The following is a 20701-nucleotide window of genomic DNA, read 5'->3' on the forward strand; positions in this document are numbered from 1 at the left end:
AACCAGCTCTGAAAGCAAAAGTAGGTATTAAAACAAAACAAAACAAACCAAAAAAACTGAAAAGGACAAACATCCAGACTATTTAACTTGGGAGTAAACATTACATGAGGGTACTCTATTACAACAGAAAGTACTGAGAAGCTAAACCAAGAAAGTTTAAACTCAGTAGGGAAGTTTATTATATGAGGAAGACCATTAAGAAATACAATGTGTGGCCGGGTGCAGTGGCTCACGCCTGTAATCCCAGACCTTTGGGAGGCCAAAGTGGGCGGACTGCTTGAGCCCAGGAGTTCAAGACCAGCCTGGGCAACATGGTGAAACCCCATCTCTACAAAAATTAGCTGGGTTTGGTGGCACGTGCCTGTAGTCCCAGCTACTCAGGATGCTGAGGCGGAAGGATCGCTTGAGCCCAGGAAGTCAAGGCTACAGTGAGCCATGATCGTGCAACTACACTCCAGCCTGGGCAACAGAAACCCTGTCAAAAAAAAAAAAAAGCTTTGCAGTTAAACTACCTGGAAAAAAACTTACATGAAACCCTCTTGACCAAATATGATGGATAGACAAAGGAATGTTTTACTTGCCATATTCCCAGGTTAAGTTGCTAAAAGTCAAGGTAGTGTGCTGTTTTCTTAATAAAAAGACTAACAGGTTAATCTATTAATACCACAAAAAAGGAACGTGCTAGTATTAAGGAACTACTCAACCATAAGAGAAGACCAAAAAGAGTGAAACAAACTTTGTTTGTTTAAAACAAAAACAAACTTTATTCCAAATTATCAAAAAAAAAATTGTTAACTCTGAAACATGTAACATATTTCATTTAAACTCATATGGTCATAAAACTCAAACTATCAAAAATAGCATTGTGCGCTTAACCACTTTCAGTAATGAACCTTCAAGAGGAAACATTTAGAGACTCCCACACAACACATATTTAATATTAAGCAAAGACAGCATTAAAAACTAAAACTCCTCAAATTTCAAGAGAATACCTGTTCAAGTTTTTGATATGCATTTGCACATGATAAAAGAAATATTTTAATTTAAAAGAAACCAAGTCTGAGTGCTTACCCTTTCTTCAAATGTAATCTCCTGTCCACCCTTCATTTTATGACTGCATACGCCTCACTCTACTTCATCTACACTGAAACAGTGTTAGTTCAACATGATTGGCTTCACTCGAAGCCCACTAGATCCCATTTCATATATCCCATCGACCACCATTATTCCCTTACATGTTTGCACAGCCTTATACTGAGCATTACATTGTAACCAAGCTTGGGAATTTCAGGTATCCAAAGGTAATTATATACACACGATTCTGTTTTATTGCACAGTTCACAATAAAGCTGGTGATTATACAGCCAACCATGTTAAGATGAATATCGACTATTTAGACAAAGACATTGATTTTGTCCCCAACCACAAATGAAACAAGAAAGATACACATATTCGTCACCATATCAAGGTTGTGTTTACTCTGTGGTGCAGTCCTGAGGGCTCACACCACTCTCAGTGTGTTCAATACAGAATCCATAACATTTCTGGTGGCATCACACATGAAGTAAAGGACACAAGACCATAAGTGTCCTGTACTCATGAGCCATTTGTGCCACATATGTAACAGAAAGGCCACTTTTAAAGCTTTTCAGATATTCAATCATGTTTGTTTTTTCAATTTTTTTTTTTTTTTTGAGACAGAGTCTTGCTCTGTCGTCCAGGCTGGAGTGCAGTGGTGCAATCTCGGCTCACTGCAACCTCCACCTCCCAGGTTCAAGCGATTCTCCTGCCTCAGCCTCCCGAGTAGCTGGGATCACAGGCGTGTGCCACCATACCCGGCTAATTTTTTGTATTTTTAGTAGAGATGGGGTTTCGCCGTGTTGGCCAGGCTGTTCTCAAACTCCTGACCTCAAGTGATCCACCCGCCTTGGCCTCCCAAAGTGCTGGGATTATAGGCATGGGCCACCACGCCTGGCCTGCCTTTTCAAAGTTGTTACCACACTAGTTCACACTGAAGGTAAAAGCAATAGTTAGAATCTCTTATTAACAATACATTTTGACTTCAAGTTCAAAGCTGTTGGTTACAAGTTCTGCTAAATTTTTTTGTCAAATTTAAGAAGCCTATAGGACAACACAAAACCATCCCTGGTAATGTATTTGCAGTTTGGTCTTCAAAAGCTGTAAAGAGTGACAAAGAAATTAAAAAAAAAAAAATACTGAGTTAAAACCATTAAAAATATTTATTAATAATTGTTTTTAAACGCCACTTATTTGAGACAGCAGAAACCAAAGCATTTTCCTTAGAATTCTCACTTTGCTTGTATTTCACAAAAGTGCTTTAGAACTCACATTTCTACCACCTGTATGGAGTGTAAAGTCAAAAGGAAGCCCAACAAAGCCAAAGGCCCAATGGTGTCTATTCCTAGGCTAACCCACCTGCCCTGGGCTGAGGAGCTGGACACACCTACTGACAGAGTCACACACATGAATGAGGGGGTCAGGCACCAAGGTGCCTTTATTCATTTCTCAAACTCAATTCCCTTCAAATCCTGACTCTATTTAATAGGCCAAAGGACGCTACTCATATTTATTTGGTGCCAAATTATTATTTTTTTAAAATCCTTACATCTGCACCTTGAAAGCAAACTGCAATATCCAGCACAACATTGTCAGACAGAGCTGCTGTAGGGCTATTTACCTTTATTACTGCCTGGCCAATGCTTAATACACTTCATCCTTTACAGCTGGAAGAAGGATGTTCACTGTATTTAACCAACCATAGTGCATTTAGAGGTAAACAGCTTTTATGGACTATTTGCCCAGGAACTTTCAGTAAACTACCAAGTTGCGGCCCCGATTTTATTTTGGTCAGTATGTGCATATATTCACACGCAATTACCCAGAAAGAAGAAAAACTGGTTAACAAGAAACCTACCGTCATGTCAGAAGCTGGAAATCAATCTTTAGCTACATAATATTTACAGAAAGGGTTTTAAGATTCATAATCCACTTTTTCAGTCTGTCTCTTATATTTCATTAGTCAATTGGAAGTGGCATATGAGTTTCATCTGGAAAAAATATTTTCACATTTTCTAATTCCTTTGACAAAGTTTTCGTCTGTTAAGGGATGAGAATGCTATTTGGCTATTACCTACTTTTAGAATTCAAACTAACCCTTCAAATGTCTTTATTTAGATTGTATGCTCTCAAATTATCTTATTGTTTTACTGACACAATGGTAAAACGGGGTTCCCAAAGTGTGAGAACCCTAATGGAGTCTCTATTTCCAAGAGTAAAATAAAAGACAGCGAACACTTGGGGGGGGGGGGGGGCGGTTAAAACTGTCCTGAGTCTTTTCCCCCCTCTGTAACATTTACAAACTAGGGGGAAGTAAGTGGGATTCCATTAATAGACTTCCAAAACAAAATGTTATGGAAGCGTTTACTTTTTAAAAGGAGAGTTTTAAGAGAACAGGATGTTTGAATATGACCAACTCCTACTCAAGGGGAAAAATAACCACAGACCTTTGCTGAGATGGCACCAATAACTGAAAGGAACCAAGCTAAACAGAATTTGATCTATACACAAAATGAAAACTTGTTAACAGGATGGAACACCTATAACAAAATTTAAGTCCCTTCATCTTTTGGCAATGAAATAAGTGAAATTATAAGGACATTTTGGAAGGGTTGAAGGTCACAGTCAGAATCAAACAGAAAACTTTCAAACCTAGAAACAAAACGGGAACTTTCATAGCTCCTTGATCTACCATATCTAAACAGAGACAGTACAATGACTATCCAACAGGTGCTTAGTTTCAAAAATAATACAAGCAATTTATCATGAAAAGCCTATACCTAACAAGCTGTTTGTCTTCTCTGTTCTGCCCCTTTGTCATATGCTTGAGCCTAATGAAGAAGGTCCTCTGCAGCTGCTCCTGAGGGCAGAGAAGCAAGCAATGGAGTAACAAAGGAAGCTTGAGGAGCCCCTGGCCCCTGAGGACCTTCTCTCTGGCCAGTCACAGCCACTTATGTTTCAATGCAGGAGACTTCAAGACTGGTTTGAGAAAAAGAATCTTATCTTGGGGATTAGGTTCCCTGTCAAAGGCCATCAGATGGACAGCTATTTTCCAGGCAATTAGCCTAAAGCTCTTAGGTAATGATAAAAAAAAAAAACACCAAACAAAACAAAACCGAAAACAAAACAAAACAAAAAATCTTGTATTTTCCTACTGGAACCTTTTATTCTGTTTTGTTGATGCTGAAGGAAAACAGCTTTGCCCATAACTCACTGTGCCCTGGAGTCATGACACCAACTTGTATTCGGCCAATTAAGAAAGAGGTCAAACTGCATTCTTCTTAGGTCTATTCAGTTGATAAATGGCACTTAACTGATGGTATTTTTCATATAACCTTTAACAAGAACTCATAAGTTGCATTGATTATGCCCCAAGAAATAAGGGACCGATGGTAATTCAGATGGGCACCTCTGAAAAGATTGATCAGTTTTCTGTCCCGTTCCAGCCAGATTTTTTGGAAAACCTTGGGGAAAGACTGAAATTCCCCACCAATCTGAGACTGTATGCGAGTTTTTACAACATTAATTGGAAAAAACAAGAATCCCAACATGGCACCCAATAGACCTCCACAGATAAAATCATTGACCAAATGAGCACTGTGAGTCGTCGCGGTAGGCAGATGCTCCTTAATGGGACCTCGAAGGCCAAAAAACAAGACATTGCTGAGTCCATTCCGGAAAAGAATGGGCACCAAGCCCCGATAATACTCTCCAATTCCATGACATTTCAGTGCCTTGAAAGCCTGATAAGTGTTGGTAAATTTGTCATGATGCTTGTGGTCTTGAAGCAATGTCTGAACTCTTTCCAGTGGAGTGAAAATTGCTTCTGTTGTTCCTGCAAGCACTGCCGCCACGCCACAGGTTGCAAACTCTGGAGCACTCACATGCTTGTGGAGAAGGCAGGATAAATCTTCATAGAGACCAAACATAAGTGCAAGTGTAGTTGTCTTCTGCATCAATGGGGGAAGGATTCCACGATACAAATTTCGAAATCCATCCCTTCTCAACTGAAGTATTGCATCCCGTGTTTTGATGCCATACAGCTGTTGTCGAAAGAGGACCTTCTGAATGGGAAATGTGATTGCGACATTGTTGAAGGCTGCACAGCAGCCACACAAGTAATGCTTCATCTCACCAACATTTGTAATATGAGGTGATATATCTTGTTTTGAAGATGTTAGTATTGGTGGCCTCTTTTCATGAGCTTCTGAATCCATCATGTTGCTTAAGATCTTTCTTTTTCATGAAGGACTTTTTTTAACCTACAAATAATAAATGACAACGGGTAAACCCGTTTTATAGAGAGCTAAACACATGGGATTTCTCCCTAATCCATCCTCTAATATCTGGACACCACACTTTCCTTTTCAGACTAGATCAGGGATTCTTCAAGCGTTCTCAGAAGACCCCAGGAAGTCCCTGAGATCCTTTTGGGAGTCCAGGAGGTTTTCCTTTTTCAAACTACATATCTATGTGAGGCTGGATTTTTTGCATATACTTTAATCAAAATGACTTATCACAACAGACTGCAGTAAACAGTAAACTCCATCTGTCTTTTCAATTAGACATGCAAGAGGCTTAGAAAACTGTAAAATATTTTCTAATGACTGTAAAATCATTAGAAAAAAATGGGAGGCATGAATGTTATTTTTCATGAAAATGTGTTAACATGTAATCATTACCTCAAATGATTAACATGTTTATCATTACCTCAAAATTCATATTTTAATTTTAAATTCCTAAAGACCCTGAATATCAGTCCACATAAACAAAGGCTGTTTGGGGCCCACAATAATTTTTAAGAGTATAAAGGAGTCCTAACAGCAAAAATTTTCAGAGCCACTAGACTAGTTTGTAATTACTGACTACACTATTATATAACGGTATCTATCGTCCTGCTGAAATAGGCACACATTCCTCCCATGAGAAATAAAACAGCAAGACATGCATTCATTCTATTAATATTTACACTTCTTTGGTACCTACTATGAACTAGGACCTCTGCTAAGTTGCTAGGAGATTCAAAGATAAGGAACTCACAAACTAATAGAATATGCCAACATGGACAAGTACACCAATGTGACAGCTTCTATGATAACCAACCATTGTGGGAACACAGGTAAGGGACACTGAACATGCAGCTTGGAAGGTGGAGGTGTCGGATGATGGGCGCAAGGAGGGCCTGCAGGTATGTACCATGCACTCTATTTTCATATATGAATTCTCAAAGCAACTCCATAAAGTATTATTTTTCCAGTTTTACAAATGAACAAAACCAGTATTCTCTTTTGTTGTGTTCAAGGCACAGCTAGTAACTGGTGGGGTCAGCATTCTGAAATGAAGTCTGACTGACTCCAGGGCTCATATCTCTGCTACCATATCACAGATGGCAATGACTTTGTGAGGCTGCCCTGAGATAAGAGGTAGCTCTACTAGATACTGCTCAAAATGATAGGAACTAAGCCAAAGTTCCACCCCTATAAAACACTCCTTCTGTAAAATGTACGATCTTTCCTTGCCAGTCATCTAAATCTGATTCCTCCTCCCTGAAAAAATCCAGATCCAAATAGTTGGGTCATACAGAACAATTCCTACCTTCCAGTGCTGATCTTGGAGATCACCTTTATTTGGGGGATAACATGACAATTGTATTATATCTTAGATATAACAGAAATATATACAAAATTCTATATATTAGAAATATATATATGAGGCTAAATATTTTTTAACTGGATTTTAATTCCTTAACAGTAAGAGACTGGCCAGGTATGGTGGCTCATGCCTGTAATCCCAGCACTTTGGGAGGCTGGGGCGGGAGGATTGCTTGAATCAGGAGCTTGAGACCAGCATGGGCAACATAGAGAGATCCCATGCCTACAAAAAAGTTAAAAATTAGCTGGGCATGGTAGCACACGCCTGTAGCCCCAGCTATGTGGGATGCTGAGGTGGGAGGATCAGTTGAGCCAGGGAGGTCAAGGCTGCAGTGAGCCATGATTGCACCACTGCACTCTAGCCTGGGCAACAGAGCAAGACTCTTGTTTCTAAAAATAACAATAATTTAAAAATTAAAAATAGTAGTCAGGCGCAGTGGCTCACACCTGTCATCCCAGCACTTTGGAAGACCAAGGCAGGAGGATTGCATGAGGCCACAAATTTGTGCCCAGCCCGGGCAACATGGTGAGACTCTGCCTCTACAAAAATCAAAATAAATTTGCAGAGCATGGTGGCGTGCACCTGCAGTCCCAGCTACTGGGAAGGTGGAGGCAGAAGGATCTCTTGAGCCCAGGAAGTTGAGGCTGCAGTGAGCTGTGTTCATGTCACTGTGTTCCAGCCTGGGTGAAAGAATAATACCCTGCTAAAAAAAAAAAAAAAAAAAAAAAAAAGAACATACGATCCAACAATCCTACTATCCTACTTCTGGGGATATAACCAAAATAATTGAAAGCGCAGCCTCAAAGACCTTGCACACCCACGTTCACAGAAGTACTATTCACAACAGCCAAGAGATGGAAGCAATCCAAACCATATTTAAGGGTTTCAATGGGAAATAATAAAAACAAGAAAAAGCTGTCTAGGTCTTTCACTTGGAACAAAAAATTGCCAAGTTCCTTATGTTTTTTTTTTTTCCTCCTCATACTACACACATGCTGTGGTGAACTGCTCAACATTCAGGACAAAAGATGTTAAGGAAAACCATGATCACTCTCAAAGTAAAAAGCACAGAGCTGAGGCACAGAAAGAATCAGAAAGCATTAGTTCCTAAGGGGCATGTATCTGCCGGAGCCACCGATGTGTAACGAATATGGAACACATACACAACCATAATTTTCCTTCTAAGACGGCAGATTAAGAAAACAATTCACACAACATGTACACAAAGATTCAGCCATAAGATAGTCACAGTCAGGCTTTTAACAGCAAATACTGAACACAAATGCTCAACAGTAGAGGACACAATGTGTAAGTGAAGATGTATCCACAGGATGAGACATATAGTTATTAAAAATAAAGAAGTGTTTAAGGTTCAGTGTAGGATTAATTTTGAATTTTTAGTGGTATTTAGATGGAAAGTAAAAATTAAATAGTTATGTCAGGTACCTATGTCAGGGGAGATAAGACATGCAAATAATTAGACAACAGGGAGATAAATGAAATCATGGAAGGTATCAAGGCCCTGTAGAGCAGGAGGTCATTCATCAGCTGTCTGGAGGGAATGACAGGCAGAACATGACCCCTGGGCTCGACTCTGAAAGCTGAATAAGTGTCACTATGCACATAAGGGTGAAGCACATTTTAGCCAGTGGAGCAGCACAGGCTAAGGCATAGGTGTTGGGCTAAAGGAGCACCGGCACTGCATTCTTGGAGGTTACCTGTGTCTGCCTGCAGGGGCACAACGTAGGTGGAGAAGGATGGGTAGCTGATGAGGACAGAGAAGCAGGTTAGGACCCTGAGGAAAATCCCAAGACCCTCTGAACAATACTACATTATATATATACAATACTACATTATATATATATATATATATTTTTTTTTTTTTTTCTTTTTTTTGAGACAGTGTCTCACTTTGTTGCCCAGGCTGGAATGCAGTGGTGCAATCTTGGCTCACCTGCAGCCTCAACCTCCTGGGGTCAGGCAATCCTTCCATCTCAGCCCTCTGACTACCTGGGACTATAGGCACGTGCCACTACACCTGGTTATTTTTTTTTTTTGAGATGGAGTCTCACTCTGTCACCCAGGCTGCAGTATAGTAGCACAGTCTTGGCTCAATGCAACCTCTGCCTCCTGGGTTCAAGCAATTTTACTGCCTCAGCCTCCTGAGTAGCTGGGATTACAGGTGCGCACCACCCATGCCCAGCTAGTTTTTGTATTTTTAGTAGAGACGGAGTTTTGCCGTGTTGGCCAGGCTGGTCTCGAACTCCTTACCTCAGATGATTCGCCTGCCTCGGCCTCCCAAAGTGCTAGGATTACAGGTGTGGGCCACAGCGCCCGGCCCAATTTTTGTATTTTTTGTACAGATGGGGTTTCACCATGTTGCCCAGGCTGGTCTCGAGCTCCTGGGCTGAAGTGATTCAACCGCCTCAGCCTCTCAAGGTGCTGGGATTATAAGCGTAAGTCACTGTGCCCGGCCAAAATATTTTGCTTTCTCTTGTGAAGCAGATGAAAGAAACTATTTTATTTAAGTATGTTACACTAAGATCTGTATGTCCTTTTCTAAGCATATAGACTATTATTAAGAAAATGTAGATATCTGTACAATCTATGGCCTAACGCCTCTTTGGAGTTTGAGTTGCTTTGCTGTCATGTTTCTAAAGACGAACTCTTCTTAACTAAGAGCAAGTTAGGACTAATATCACTGCAGGCCCAAAGTCTACCCTAAGGAAGGTAATATGAGGAGTCAGGAAACTTCTCCCCACTCAAAGAAAGTCACTTGGTTGTATCCAGAGAGCTGGGCAGTCTCAGAGCTCAAACCTTTCACAGTCCCTCCCTGATCAGGAGAGCCATACCACCTCTAAGGTTCAAAATATTTTGTTCAGTTGAAGAAACCTGCTCTGAAAATTTGTTTCACTGCCATTTAAACAGAGAGAAATTACTTCCAATTTTGCCAGTTACTAATGCGGTTAGATTATGAAGTCACCTGTATGCTCCACTGAGAGATGCCAGATTCCTTGGAGTTGGGCTGTCTGTAGATCCAGTAACAACAACAAAAAAAATTTAAATAAAAATTCACAAAAGAAATGTGTATTACCTAAATGAATAGAGAAAAAAAGCTGGAAATCAATTAAACACACAGAAAGCCTCTCCTCCAGGCTCACTGGCCTACTCGGGTCTCATCTCACCTGAACTAATGCCAGGGACTCTGCAGCAATCAGCTTGACTCTGTTCACCTTCACCCACCCCTATTCCCTGCCCTCTTCCAACCTACTCATTATTTTCAAAAGAAACACACACACTACCAAGCGAAAAAAGTGAGGTGTGTAACAATGCATTTTGGAATCTAACATCAGCACAGAGATACCTCAGTGTTTAGAATGGTTGTACTGTACTCTGAAATGACTGCACTGCATACAATTTATTCTATCTCCTATTTATGGTTGCTTTTTTTTAAATTTATTTTTTATGGTTTTGTTTTATATTATTAAGGTTTGGAAAAGTCTGTGGACAATTCGGCTTGCCAAGTGTGTGAGTGGGTTTATAAAAGCTGTATGTTTTTAATTCCAAGACCTTCCAGAAGTGTCTAGAGGAAAGGTCTAATTAAACCTGCCCCCACCCACCTTTTCTTTTTTTAATTTTTTTTTATTTTTTATTTTGAGGCAGAGTCTTGCTTTCCTGCCCAGGCTGGAATGCAGTGGCACGATCTCGGCTCACCGCAACCTCCATCTCCTGGGTTCAAGTGATTCTCCTGCCTCAGCCTCCCGAGTAGCTGGGATTACAGGCGCCTGCCACCATGCCTGGCTAATTTTTGTATTTTTAGTAAAGACGGGGTATCAACATGTTGGCCAGTCTGGTCTTGGAACTCCTGGCTTCAAGCGATCCATCTGCCTCGGCCTCCCAAAGTGCTGGGATTACAGGCATGAGCCACTGGCCTGGCCTTTTAAAAAATTTTTTATTTTAAGTTCAGAGGTACATGTGCAAGTTTGTTATGTAGATAAACTTGTGCCATGGGGTTTGTTGTACAGTTTATTTTGTCACCCAGGTATTAAGCCTAGTACCCATTAGTTATTTTTCCTGATCCTCTTCCTCCTCCCACCCTTCACCCTCCTATAGGCCCCAGTGTGTGTTGTTCCCCTCTATGTGTCCGTGAGTTCACATCATTTAGCTTCCACTTATAAGTGAGAACGTGTGGTATTTGGTTTTCTGTTCCTGAGTTAGTTTGCTAAGAATAATGGCTTCCAGCTCCATCCACGTTCCGGCAAAGGACACGATCTTGTTCTTTTTATGGCTGCATAGTATTCCATGGTGTATGTGTACCACGTTTTCTTTATCCTGTATACTACTGATGGGCATTTAGGTTGATTCCATGTCTTTGCTACTGTGAATAGTGCTGCAGTGAACATGGATGTGCATGTGTCCTTATAGTAGAACTATTCCTTTGGGTATTATTTTTTTCTATTTTGCCTTTAAACAATGCAGCAAGGGGCAACCTTGTACCTATACCATGTGAATTGTTTTGCCATTAAAAACTTTTTTTTTTTTTTTGAGACAACGTCTCATTCTGTTGCCCAGGCCAGGATGCAGTAGAACAATCATGGTTTACCATAACCTTGAACTCCTAGGTTCAAATGACCCTCCTGCCTCAACCTCCTGAGTAGCTGGAACTACAGGCACACACCACCACATTCCACTTTTTTTTTTTTTTGTAGAGAAGGGGTCTTACGTTAGCCAGCCTGGTCTCCAACCCCTAGCCTCAAGTGATCCTCATACCTCAGCTTCCCAAGGTGCTGGGATTACAAGGAGTGAGCCACCTTGCCTGCCATTTAAAACTCTGAATATGATTCAGCATCTTTCATTTCTACTGACCACTTCTTTACTCTATATTTTCATATATGTTGCCCATTTTTCTGCTGGCGCTTTGGTTTTCTTACTGATTTGTAAAATACCTTTTGGATATGAAGAAAATCAATCTAGTTATATTAGTCAAATTGTGGCAAATAATTTTTCCATGTCTACATCATTTTTATACACTAAAGTTCTTAATTTGGATATTAAATATATCTCAACTTCTAGATTTCCTGTTCTCCTCAGAAGGTCTTCATTACTCCAAAATTATAAACAAGTAATCCAGGCTTCCTTCCACAACCTTTTTTTTTTTTTGAGAGAGTCTCACTCTATCATCTAGGATGGAGTGCAGTGGTATGATCTCGGCTCACTGCAACCTCTGCCTTTCTGGTTCAAGTGATTCTTCTGCCTCAGCCTCCCAAGTAGGTGGGATGATAGGTGTGTGCCACCATGCCCTGCTAATTTTTATATTTTTAGTAGAGACAAGGTTTTGCCACATTGGCCAGGCTGGTCTCAAACTCCTGGCCTCAAGTGACCTGCCAGCCTCAGCCTCCCAAAGTGCTTAGATTACAGGCCCTTCCATAATTTTTATGGTTTCATTTATCACGTACACTGTAATCTCTCTGGCATATCAGTATAAGAAGTGAGGCAAAGACAAGAGACTGCCAACATCACTGATGAACTTTGTTTCCAGTAGTCGCAGCGTAATCTAAATACCCATGGGCATTCGCATTTATTTCTGCACTCCATTCTTTTCCACAAAGAGCCTAGTATTTCTTCTCTAGTCCTAACCTGTTTTAACCTATCACAGCATCAGAATACAGTTCATCATCTAGTAGGGCTTCCCCTCCAAAGAGAATTATTACAGTTTTTCTGGTCCTCTCACTTTTGTCAGGTAAACTTCCGTGTACTCTTCCCCAAAATCCTGTTGGTGTTCTATGGCGGAAGATGTATCCACTAAATGATGTATATATAGTAAAAATAGGCCAGGTAGCCGGGCACAGTGGCTCATGCCTGTAATCCCAGTACTTTGGGAGGCCGAGGTGGGCAGATCACTTGAAGTCAGGAGTTCAAGACCAGTCTGGCCACTATAGGGAGATAAGTACAATCATAGAAGGTATCAAGGCCACGTACAGCAGGAGGTCATTAACTAGCTGTCTGGAGGGAATGACAGACATGACATGGCAAGTCTATTTTAATTTTAAATACTGATCATCTTTTCAAAATTGAATGTTAACTTTGCAAGAACTTGGTATCTTCCTATTTACTTACAACTTTTTGCAAACCTTAAAGCACTAAGATTTTCTTCACGTAGATCTTATTTCTTACATCAATGTATTTTACCTTTTTGGTTACTATTACATTTTGTTTTAAATTTTTTAATTTTTTTCTTTTTGAGATGGGATTTCACTACGTTGCCCAGGTTGGTCTTCAACTTCTGGGCTCCAGCGATCCTCCTGCCTCAGCCTCCCAAAGAGGGATTACTGACATGAGCCACTTTGCCCTGCCTGATTATTATTATTCATAGGCTATTTATTTCCATCAATTTTCTAACTAGTTTTTGTTTGCACAAGAAAAAAACTAACAATTCTTGGGTATTAAGGTTAGAACCAGCTAACTTACTGAATTCTTACTATGTCTCAGTTTTTTGGTGAATTTGTTTCAGTTTCCACAATGTAAAAGATCACTTGCAAAAAATTTTGCCTTCTCTTTTATGTGTAATTCTTTCTTCTTATTGAACTGACAAATACTTCCTGAATAAAATTAAATTATAATAAAGGATTATAATAAATTATAATCATTATAATCCCCATATAATTACATATATATATAATCATAGTTCTTATATTTTTCTTGATACTTGTGGGAACTCCCTAGGGATTATCATTAGTTGGCTTTTGGTTTTAAACAGGAAGTTCTTGTCATCTCAGTGTTCATAATCCAGGTCCTAGCAGTTTTCAAGTTTACACAGGGAAACAAATCATCAAGACACAAAAACGTTCACTGATCAGCTGAGTTATATAAGATTTATTTCCACTCAAGTATCCCTCCTCCCTGTTTATCATCCACCCCCGCCATCTGTAGGACTGTACTGTAAACGTGAAGTGAAAGAGGCCTTCCTACTGCTATCACATAATTTCATCTCACAAATTATGCCAAAAACCCCAAGACTTCAATCTATATTCATTCTAAGAATTAGCAGAGCTGCAATTATAACTTCAGCTCCTGCCCCTAACTATTAACTATGAAATTGTGCTTCCCATTAAAAATGGATTCCAGGCCAGGCGCGGTAGTTTACACCTGTAATCCCAGCACTTTGGGAGGCCGAAGCAGGCAGATCACTTGAGGTCAGAAGTTCGAGACCAGCCTGGCCAACATGAAGAAACCCTATCTGTACTAAAAATACAAAATTTAGCTGGGCATCTGTAATCTCAGCTACTCAGGAGGCTGAGGCAAGAGAACTGCCTGAACCCAGGAGGCACGGTGCAGTGAGCCAAGGTTGCACCACTGCACTCCAGTCTGGGTGACACAGCGAGACTCCGTCTCAAAAATAAATAAATAAATAAATAAAATAAAAAAGGATTCCATTTTTCTAGTCAACTGATAAGTCAAACTGAGAGAATTTTCAAACGTGGGAAGGAAATATACATTTATTATTGTTCTACTGAAGTTCAATCACCTCCACACCTTCCCACCACCAATAACTCAAAAGTCTATCTTAAACTTTGGTCAAATGCTTTTAGGAAGCTCCTGAGATGATCATACAAACACTGGAGATAGAGCCAGTGCAATATTTAAGAGTACAGCCTCCGGAACCTACTAATTACCTGGGTTTAAATCCTAGCTCCACCACACACGTACTGTGTGACCTTTGACAAGTCACTCTATAGCTTATTCTCTTTATAAAACACGGCTGTTAACTACCTCATAGACTAGCTCAATTAACTGAGCTAATAACATGTAAAGTGCCCGGGAGAACAGTCTAGTGTACAGTAGGTACTCGACAAAGGCAAGCTATTTTATTAGTCTTTTCTGACTTATTCATTTGGTGTATTATGTTAGTGTATTTCTTGGTGATTACTCACCCTTGTAATATGTAGATAAATGCTACTTGGCTGTGGTGAAATATTCTTTTATCATACTGCTAACTTCCATTTGGTAATATTTTAAAATTTCATATTATTGTTCATAACAGATCATGTTGTCATTTTTTTTTTTTCTTCTTTTACAAGACAGGGTCTCCCTCTGTCACCCAGGCTGGGGTGCAGTGGTACAATCATGGCTTACTGCAGCCTCAAGCTCCCAGACTCAAGCAATTCTCCCAGCTGGGACCACACACGTGCATCACGATGCCTGGCTAATTTTTCACTTTTTTGTAGAGACAGGGTCACTCTGTGTTGCCCAGGCTGGTCTGAAGCTCCTTGGCTCAAGCAATCCTTCTGTCTCAGCCTCCCAAGGTGTTGGGATTATGGGCATAAGCCTTAGCACTCAGATAAGTTTCCAGTTTTAATACTATCTTCACATTAAGTGCCAGTGTCAATGTTCCACTGGCTTTGTAAGAAGAGTATGTGATTCCCCGACCCCCGCATCATATTGTAGAACAATTTAAACCTTATCAAAATGATCTGTTCCTTGAAGTTTAAAAGAATTCACCTGTGACATCACCTGAGCCTGGAGTTTGGCAGGATGACAGCTCTGTGATAATGTTCCCAATTTCTTCCATTGTTATTGTTCTGTTAGGTTCTCTCTTCTTGAGTCAATTTTGATAACTGGATTTCCTTTAAAAAAAAAAAAATCTGGTTTAATTCATATAGCCTTTTTTTTTTTTTTTTTTTGTAGAGACAGGGTCTCACTATGTTGTCCACAGTGGTCTCAAACTCCTGGGCTCAAGTGTTTCACCCGCCTTGGCCTCCCAAAGTGTTGGGATTACAGGCATGAGCCACTGCTCCCAGCCTATTTTTATTTTTAAAGACAGGGTCTTGGCCACATGTGGTGGCTCACACCCGTAATCCCACCACTTTGGGAGGCTGAGGCAGGTGGATCATGAATGAGGTCAGGAGATTGAGACCATCCTGGCTAACACGGTGAAACGACATCTCTACTAAAAATACAAAAAATTCTCCAGGTGTGGTGGCACGCACCTGTAGTCCCAGCTGCTTGGGAGGCTGAGGCAGGAGAATCGCTTGAACCCCGGAGGCAGAGGTTGCAGTGAGCCAAGACTGCGCCACTGCACTCCAGCCTGGGCGACAGAGCGAGACTCCATCCAAAAAGAAAAAAAGAAAAAGAAAATGACAAGGTCTTGTTCTGTCACCCAGACTGGAGTACGGTGGTACGATCATGGCTCACTGCAGCCTGGATCCTTGGGGCCTCAGTCTCCTGAGTAGCTAGGACCACAGGCGCATGCCACCATGCTTGGCTAATTTTTAAAAATAATTTTTAGTAGACAGGAGGTCTTGCTATGTTGCCCAGGCTAGTCTTGAACTCCTGGGCTCAAGTGATCCTCCTGCCTTGGCCTCCCAAAATGCTGGGATTTACAAGCCACTGCACCCATCCAACACTTGCTGTTTTAAAAAATTATTTCTAACCTGTGTACATATGTTCCCTTTTTTCTTGAGCAGAGTTATCAGTTTATCTAATTGATAACCTTCCCACTCCTAGCAAAGAAGCAGCTTGTGAATTACCAATTTTACTATTTCTCAGTTTTGTTTTCTTTTTTTTTTTTTTTTTGAGACAGAGTTTCGCTCTGTCGCCTGAGCTGAAGTGCAGTGGCTACCTCACAGCTCTGTGTACTCACTGCAGCCTTGACCTCCTGGGCTCAAGCAACCCTCTCTCCTCAGCCATCTGAGTACCTGGGACCACAGGCCCACACCACCAAGCCCAGCTAATTTTTGTATGTTCTGTAGAGACAGGGTTTCACCACGTTGCCCAGGCCGGTCTCAAACTCCTTGGGCTCACGCCATCTGCTGGCCTTGGCCTCCCAAAGGGGACTACAGGCATCAGCCACCGTGCCCACCTACTTAAAAAAAAAATTTTTTTTTTTTTTTGAGACAGAGTCTCACTCTGTTGCCCAGGCTGGAGTGCAGTGGCGCAATCTCGGCTCACCGCAACCTCTGCCTCCCAGGTTCAAGCGATTCTCCAGTCTCAGCCCCTCAAGTAGCTAGGACTATGGGTGCACACCACCACGCATTGGTAATTTTTCTATTTTGAGTAGAGACAGGGTTTCACTACACTGGTCAGGCTGGTCTCGAACCCCTGACCTCAGGTGATCCACCTGCCTCGGCCTCCCAAAGTGCTGGGGTTACAGGTGTGAGCCACTGCACCCAGCGGTTTAAACATTTTTTAATCGCTTTTCCTCTTTATTATCTTTCTCCTACTTAGTCTGGGTTTATTTTCTTGTACTGTTTTTTTTGTTTGTTTGTTTGTTGAGACTGAGTCTCATTATGTCACCCAGGCTGGAGTGCAGTGGCACGATCCTGACTCACTGCAACCTCTGCCTCCCGGGTTCAAGTGATTCTCCAGCCTCAGCCTCCCGAGTAGCTGGGATTACAGGCGTGCCACTGCACTTGGCTAATTTCTGTATTTTTAGTGGTGACAGGGTTTCACTATGTTGGCCAGACTGGTCTTGAACTCCTGAGCTCAAGTGATCCAAACTGCCTTGGCCTCCCAAAGTGCTGGGATTACAGGCGTGAGCCACCGTGCCCGGCTTTTTTTCTTGTAATTCTTAAGTGAGACAACTATTTCCATCCTTTGTTTCATAACTTGACCGTTTAAGGCTATGTACTTTCCTTTGAGCAAAACTTTTACTACTGCTTAAGAGAGCTGGCATTTCGTCTTAACTCTACTTGCTTATAAGTGTCCCAAAATCTTCAGTTAGTCAGTTTAGTGCTGTTATTCACAGTAAAAATAGGATTAAAAGGGAAAAAAAAAGGTTCCAGAATATCATCTGTTCCCTCTCTCCTCTCCCTTTCTTAATATACACAGTTTTGGGGCTTAATAGGATTAACTTCAAGATATGTTCTAGACACTGAAGTTTGTCCGGGTGTTGAGTTTGATAATTACTAGTCTACTACATCCTTACTTTTTACTGTTTCAGCTGATAGGCATGAGTTAAAAACTCTTAGTAGTACACTTACAAGCTAAGATTAATCAATATTTGAAGTCCTAAAACTTAGTCTACAAATGCCTGATACCCATGTAATGCTTTGCACTTCTTCAGTTTCAGAATTAAATGTTAAATCAACAAGAATATTTAGATTAATGTACATGATTACATGATATTGTGACAATTTATGAATGTCAAAACCATTTTATTTTTACATACTGAGCACACGAAATATTTTACATTCTAAAGTCACCACCTACAAGCTGTTTACATATGCTCCTTGACAGGACAAGCCAAGTTATTTGTGTACATGAACAACAATAAAAATCTTGTCCATGTTCACTTTTACTAGAATGTTACTTGTATTACTTTCTGAAATTTTGCAAATAAAGGTTAGTTTATTTATGACTCTGAGAATGGGGACTGTTATTAAACAAGCGGAAAATTACAGCTAACAGAAGTTAACCATTTATTGACCACCATATCAAACTATTTTAAGAACATTACTGTACATTAAGATTCTCAGATTTAAAAAATAGGCCTAGATGGGGCAAAAAAAATGTTATGAAACCCTCTCGGACTTCACAGATTTAAAGCTTTTTCTCTAGTTTAATCCTACGCACCAGGATGGTGTGAACAGGTTCTTAATTTAGCAATAGAAGGATAATGTGCACAGCATTATTTGGTAGTGCAGTTTAGAATTTTGCATGTTTACCTATACTGTGAACATGGTTAAATTTCTTTGCTAAATTGATCTTTATACTTTTATTCATTAATGTGGATAATTCTTTGCAATTTATTGCAAAATTTATTTACCATAACTTTACACTTGTGTGCTACGTAAAACTATCTCATCATAAGGGAGCAGTTAATGAACTTGACTTTCAAGCAACTACAAGTGTCAAGCTCCTGTGACTAAGAAAACAGTGTAAAGTCTAAAACCTTAATGTAATGTACAGCCTACATGGATCAGCATGATCCAGATATGATCCAAATACAAAGGTCTCTGCAAAAACTGGGGAGCGGGTGACTCCAATTCTCAAAGGATGTGAATTTCCACTAGTCAGCAGGTCTGAGTCAGCATTCAGAACAAGATCAGCCTGGGTCTAGCCCTAGTTATGACACTATCTTGCCAATACAAAGACAAAGCAATATCTGATTTTAAAATCCACTAATCTGAGTTTGCTTTCATTTACCAAACGAGAGATCAGACAAGTCAACTCCTAGCTTATTTTCCCCTGAGATGCGCTAAGGGTGACTCCAGTTCCAAAGCGGTAACCTGTGCTCTGAACCACTATGGGACCTCAAGAGTCCTAGCATCTTTTGATCCTATGGAATCCTTTCAAAGCACGGGCAGAGGAGGCTCAAAATGGCAAGGTCACTATACATTTCTAGGGCTTCTGTTTCACAGATTACTAGTAAAGAGAAACAGAAGGTGGGAATTAAGATCAGTTAGGTAGAGCTGTGAGGTGCAAAACAAAGGTTATGCAGAAAGTTGAGGTGCTGACATACTCCATCTAGCTAAACTGAACACCAAATAATGGATGGAGACTAACACCACCACCACCATCGTCCCCGAAAATCCTTGTACAAGTGAGCTTCCTACAACGCGTTGCAACATGCTGTCGCAGAACAAGCACTGCCAGGTTATGTAGCTGAACTTACCATTCTCCAGGCGTCCATTTCCCCAACCTGTGAAAAGCGGGGAAGGGGTTGGACAAGATCACTAAGTCCTCTTCCGTCTCTGACACTCCACAGCCAGGGGTCCCGAGGTGAGGCAGAAATCCCAGTCTCCCGGGAGGCAAGGGCCCTTGCGCGGTGCCAGCCCCGCTTTCCCCCGGGTGCAGGTAGCGCCTGGCTCCTCCCCGCCCCTGCGGTTCCTGTGCACTAGGGAGGTGACTCCCCAGCCCCGGGCGCGCCCGAATGAAGGGACAACGCCTTCGCGGGAAAGGTCGCCCAGCAGCCGGACAAACACCGGGGCAGGCGGGGGAGCCGGGAGCCGAGGAGGCTCAGAACTGATTCAGTGCGCGCCGCCTGGGTGGGGCCCGCAGGGGCCGAGCCAGCGCAGCTGGAGCGCGCAGAAGACGGGGATGGGCCCCCAGGGCGGCAGGCTACCCCAACGGGGCCTTCGGCGCATTTCCCCTCCCTCCAACCTCTTGCTACGGGAACCCGGTGCTTCCCCACGCCCGCCCCGCACTCACCCATCGCCACCCGCGTCCCGCAGGACCGATAGCGAGCCGGCGCCCGCGCAGGCGCAGACCGTGACCGACCCAGGGGCTGGGGCGCAGAGCGACGCGCCAGGCGCCGTTGGGGTCACGTGAGGGAGACGCCGCCCCGCCTCCTCTCCCTCGGCCCGCGGCCCGCCCAATGTCGCCAGCCTGCTTTTCCTGGCCGCAGGCCGCCGCGGCGGGGCAGGTAGAGGGCCACGCCAGCACACCTGTCAGGTTGCGGGCTCCGCTAGCCTCGATGCTTCACCCTTAATGCCGTACGGTGGCCTCAGCGTGCCAGAAACAGCCAACGCGCGTTCTCTAGCGCGCTGCCTGCAGGGGGCGTCTGGGCATTGTCGGTTTTAGGGGGCTAGCGCCTTCGCGGAAGACTCCAAAGTGCCCTCTGTGGAGCCTTATTGGGTATCTTCAAACCTTCAGAGGGACCTTTTATCAGCGACCCATTCCGCAGTTCACAGAAGAACACACTTTGTGCGTGCTTTGGAACATACGAATCACTTTTAAACGTTTTAACTCTTTTTCCTTCGAAGCTCAGACCGCTTGCGGGGGGCTTGGAAGGAGCGCTGCCCGGGGAGTTAGAAGGCCTGGGTCAAAGTCATAGCCCTCATACTTCTTGAGAGTGACCTTGGACGAGTCGCTGGACCCTGAGCCCCAAATCCCCGTCTGAAAAGTAACCCGTGCCTTGTATGCGTCCCCGGGCTGTTGTAGGAGACTCTGGAAATGAGGGTTCTGACTCTGAGTTGGAAACTGGAACGCACACAACAGATGGGAGGCGTTGAAGGAAACGGAAAGGTCGGTC

General features: G+C 42.2%; 1 protein-coding gene across 5 annotated transcripts; it reads right to left on the bottom strand.

Annotated features, from left to right (window-relative positions):
- Nucleotides 1–1635: 1635 nt before the first annotated feature.
- SLC25A51 (solute carrier family 25 member 51) lies at nucleotides 1636–20126 on the bottom strand. Of its 5 annotated transcripts, none has more exons than XM_037998232.2 (4): nucleotides 19879–20022; nucleotides 19343–19369; nucleotides 15229–15353; nucleotides 1636–5339 (listed from the first exon to the last, which is right to left on the bottom strand). In XM_037998232.2, exon 4 carries the CDS (start codon nucleotides 5295–5297, stop codon nucleotides 4404–4406), a length of 894 nt encoding a protein of 297 aa, XP_037854160.1. In that variant the 5' UTR covers nucleotides 5298–5339; nucleotides 15229–15353; nucleotides 19343–19369; nucleotides 19879–20022; the 3' UTR covers nucleotides 1636–4403. The 5 variants fall into 5 exon arrangements, with proteins under 5 accessions (XP_037854160.1, XP_037854162.1, XP_037854161.1 ...); XM_037998234.2 differs by lacking the exon at nucleotides 19879–20022 and adding an exon at nucleotides 9713–9758 and having other exon boundaries at nucleotides 19343–19872; XM_037998233.2 differs by lacking the exon at nucleotides 19343–19369 and having other exon boundaries at nucleotides 19879–20126.
- Nucleotides 20127–20701: the final 575 nt, after the last annotated feature.

This window comes from Chlorocebus sabaeus, chromosome 12 (assembly GCF_047675955.1).
Source record: "Chlorocebus sabaeus isolate Y175 chromosome 12, mChlSab1.0.hap1, whole genome shotgun sequence".
NCBI classification, from domain to species: domain Eukaryota; kingdom Metazoa; phylum Chordata; class Mammalia; order Primates; family Cercopithecidae; genus Chlorocebus; species Chlorocebus sabaeus.

What these genes read in the sequence shown, in the direction of transcription:
- SLC25A51 (XM_037998233.2), bottom strand. Translation starts at nt 5,297, where the DNA reads ATGATGGATTCAGAAGCTCATGAAAAGAGGCCACCAATACTAACATCT.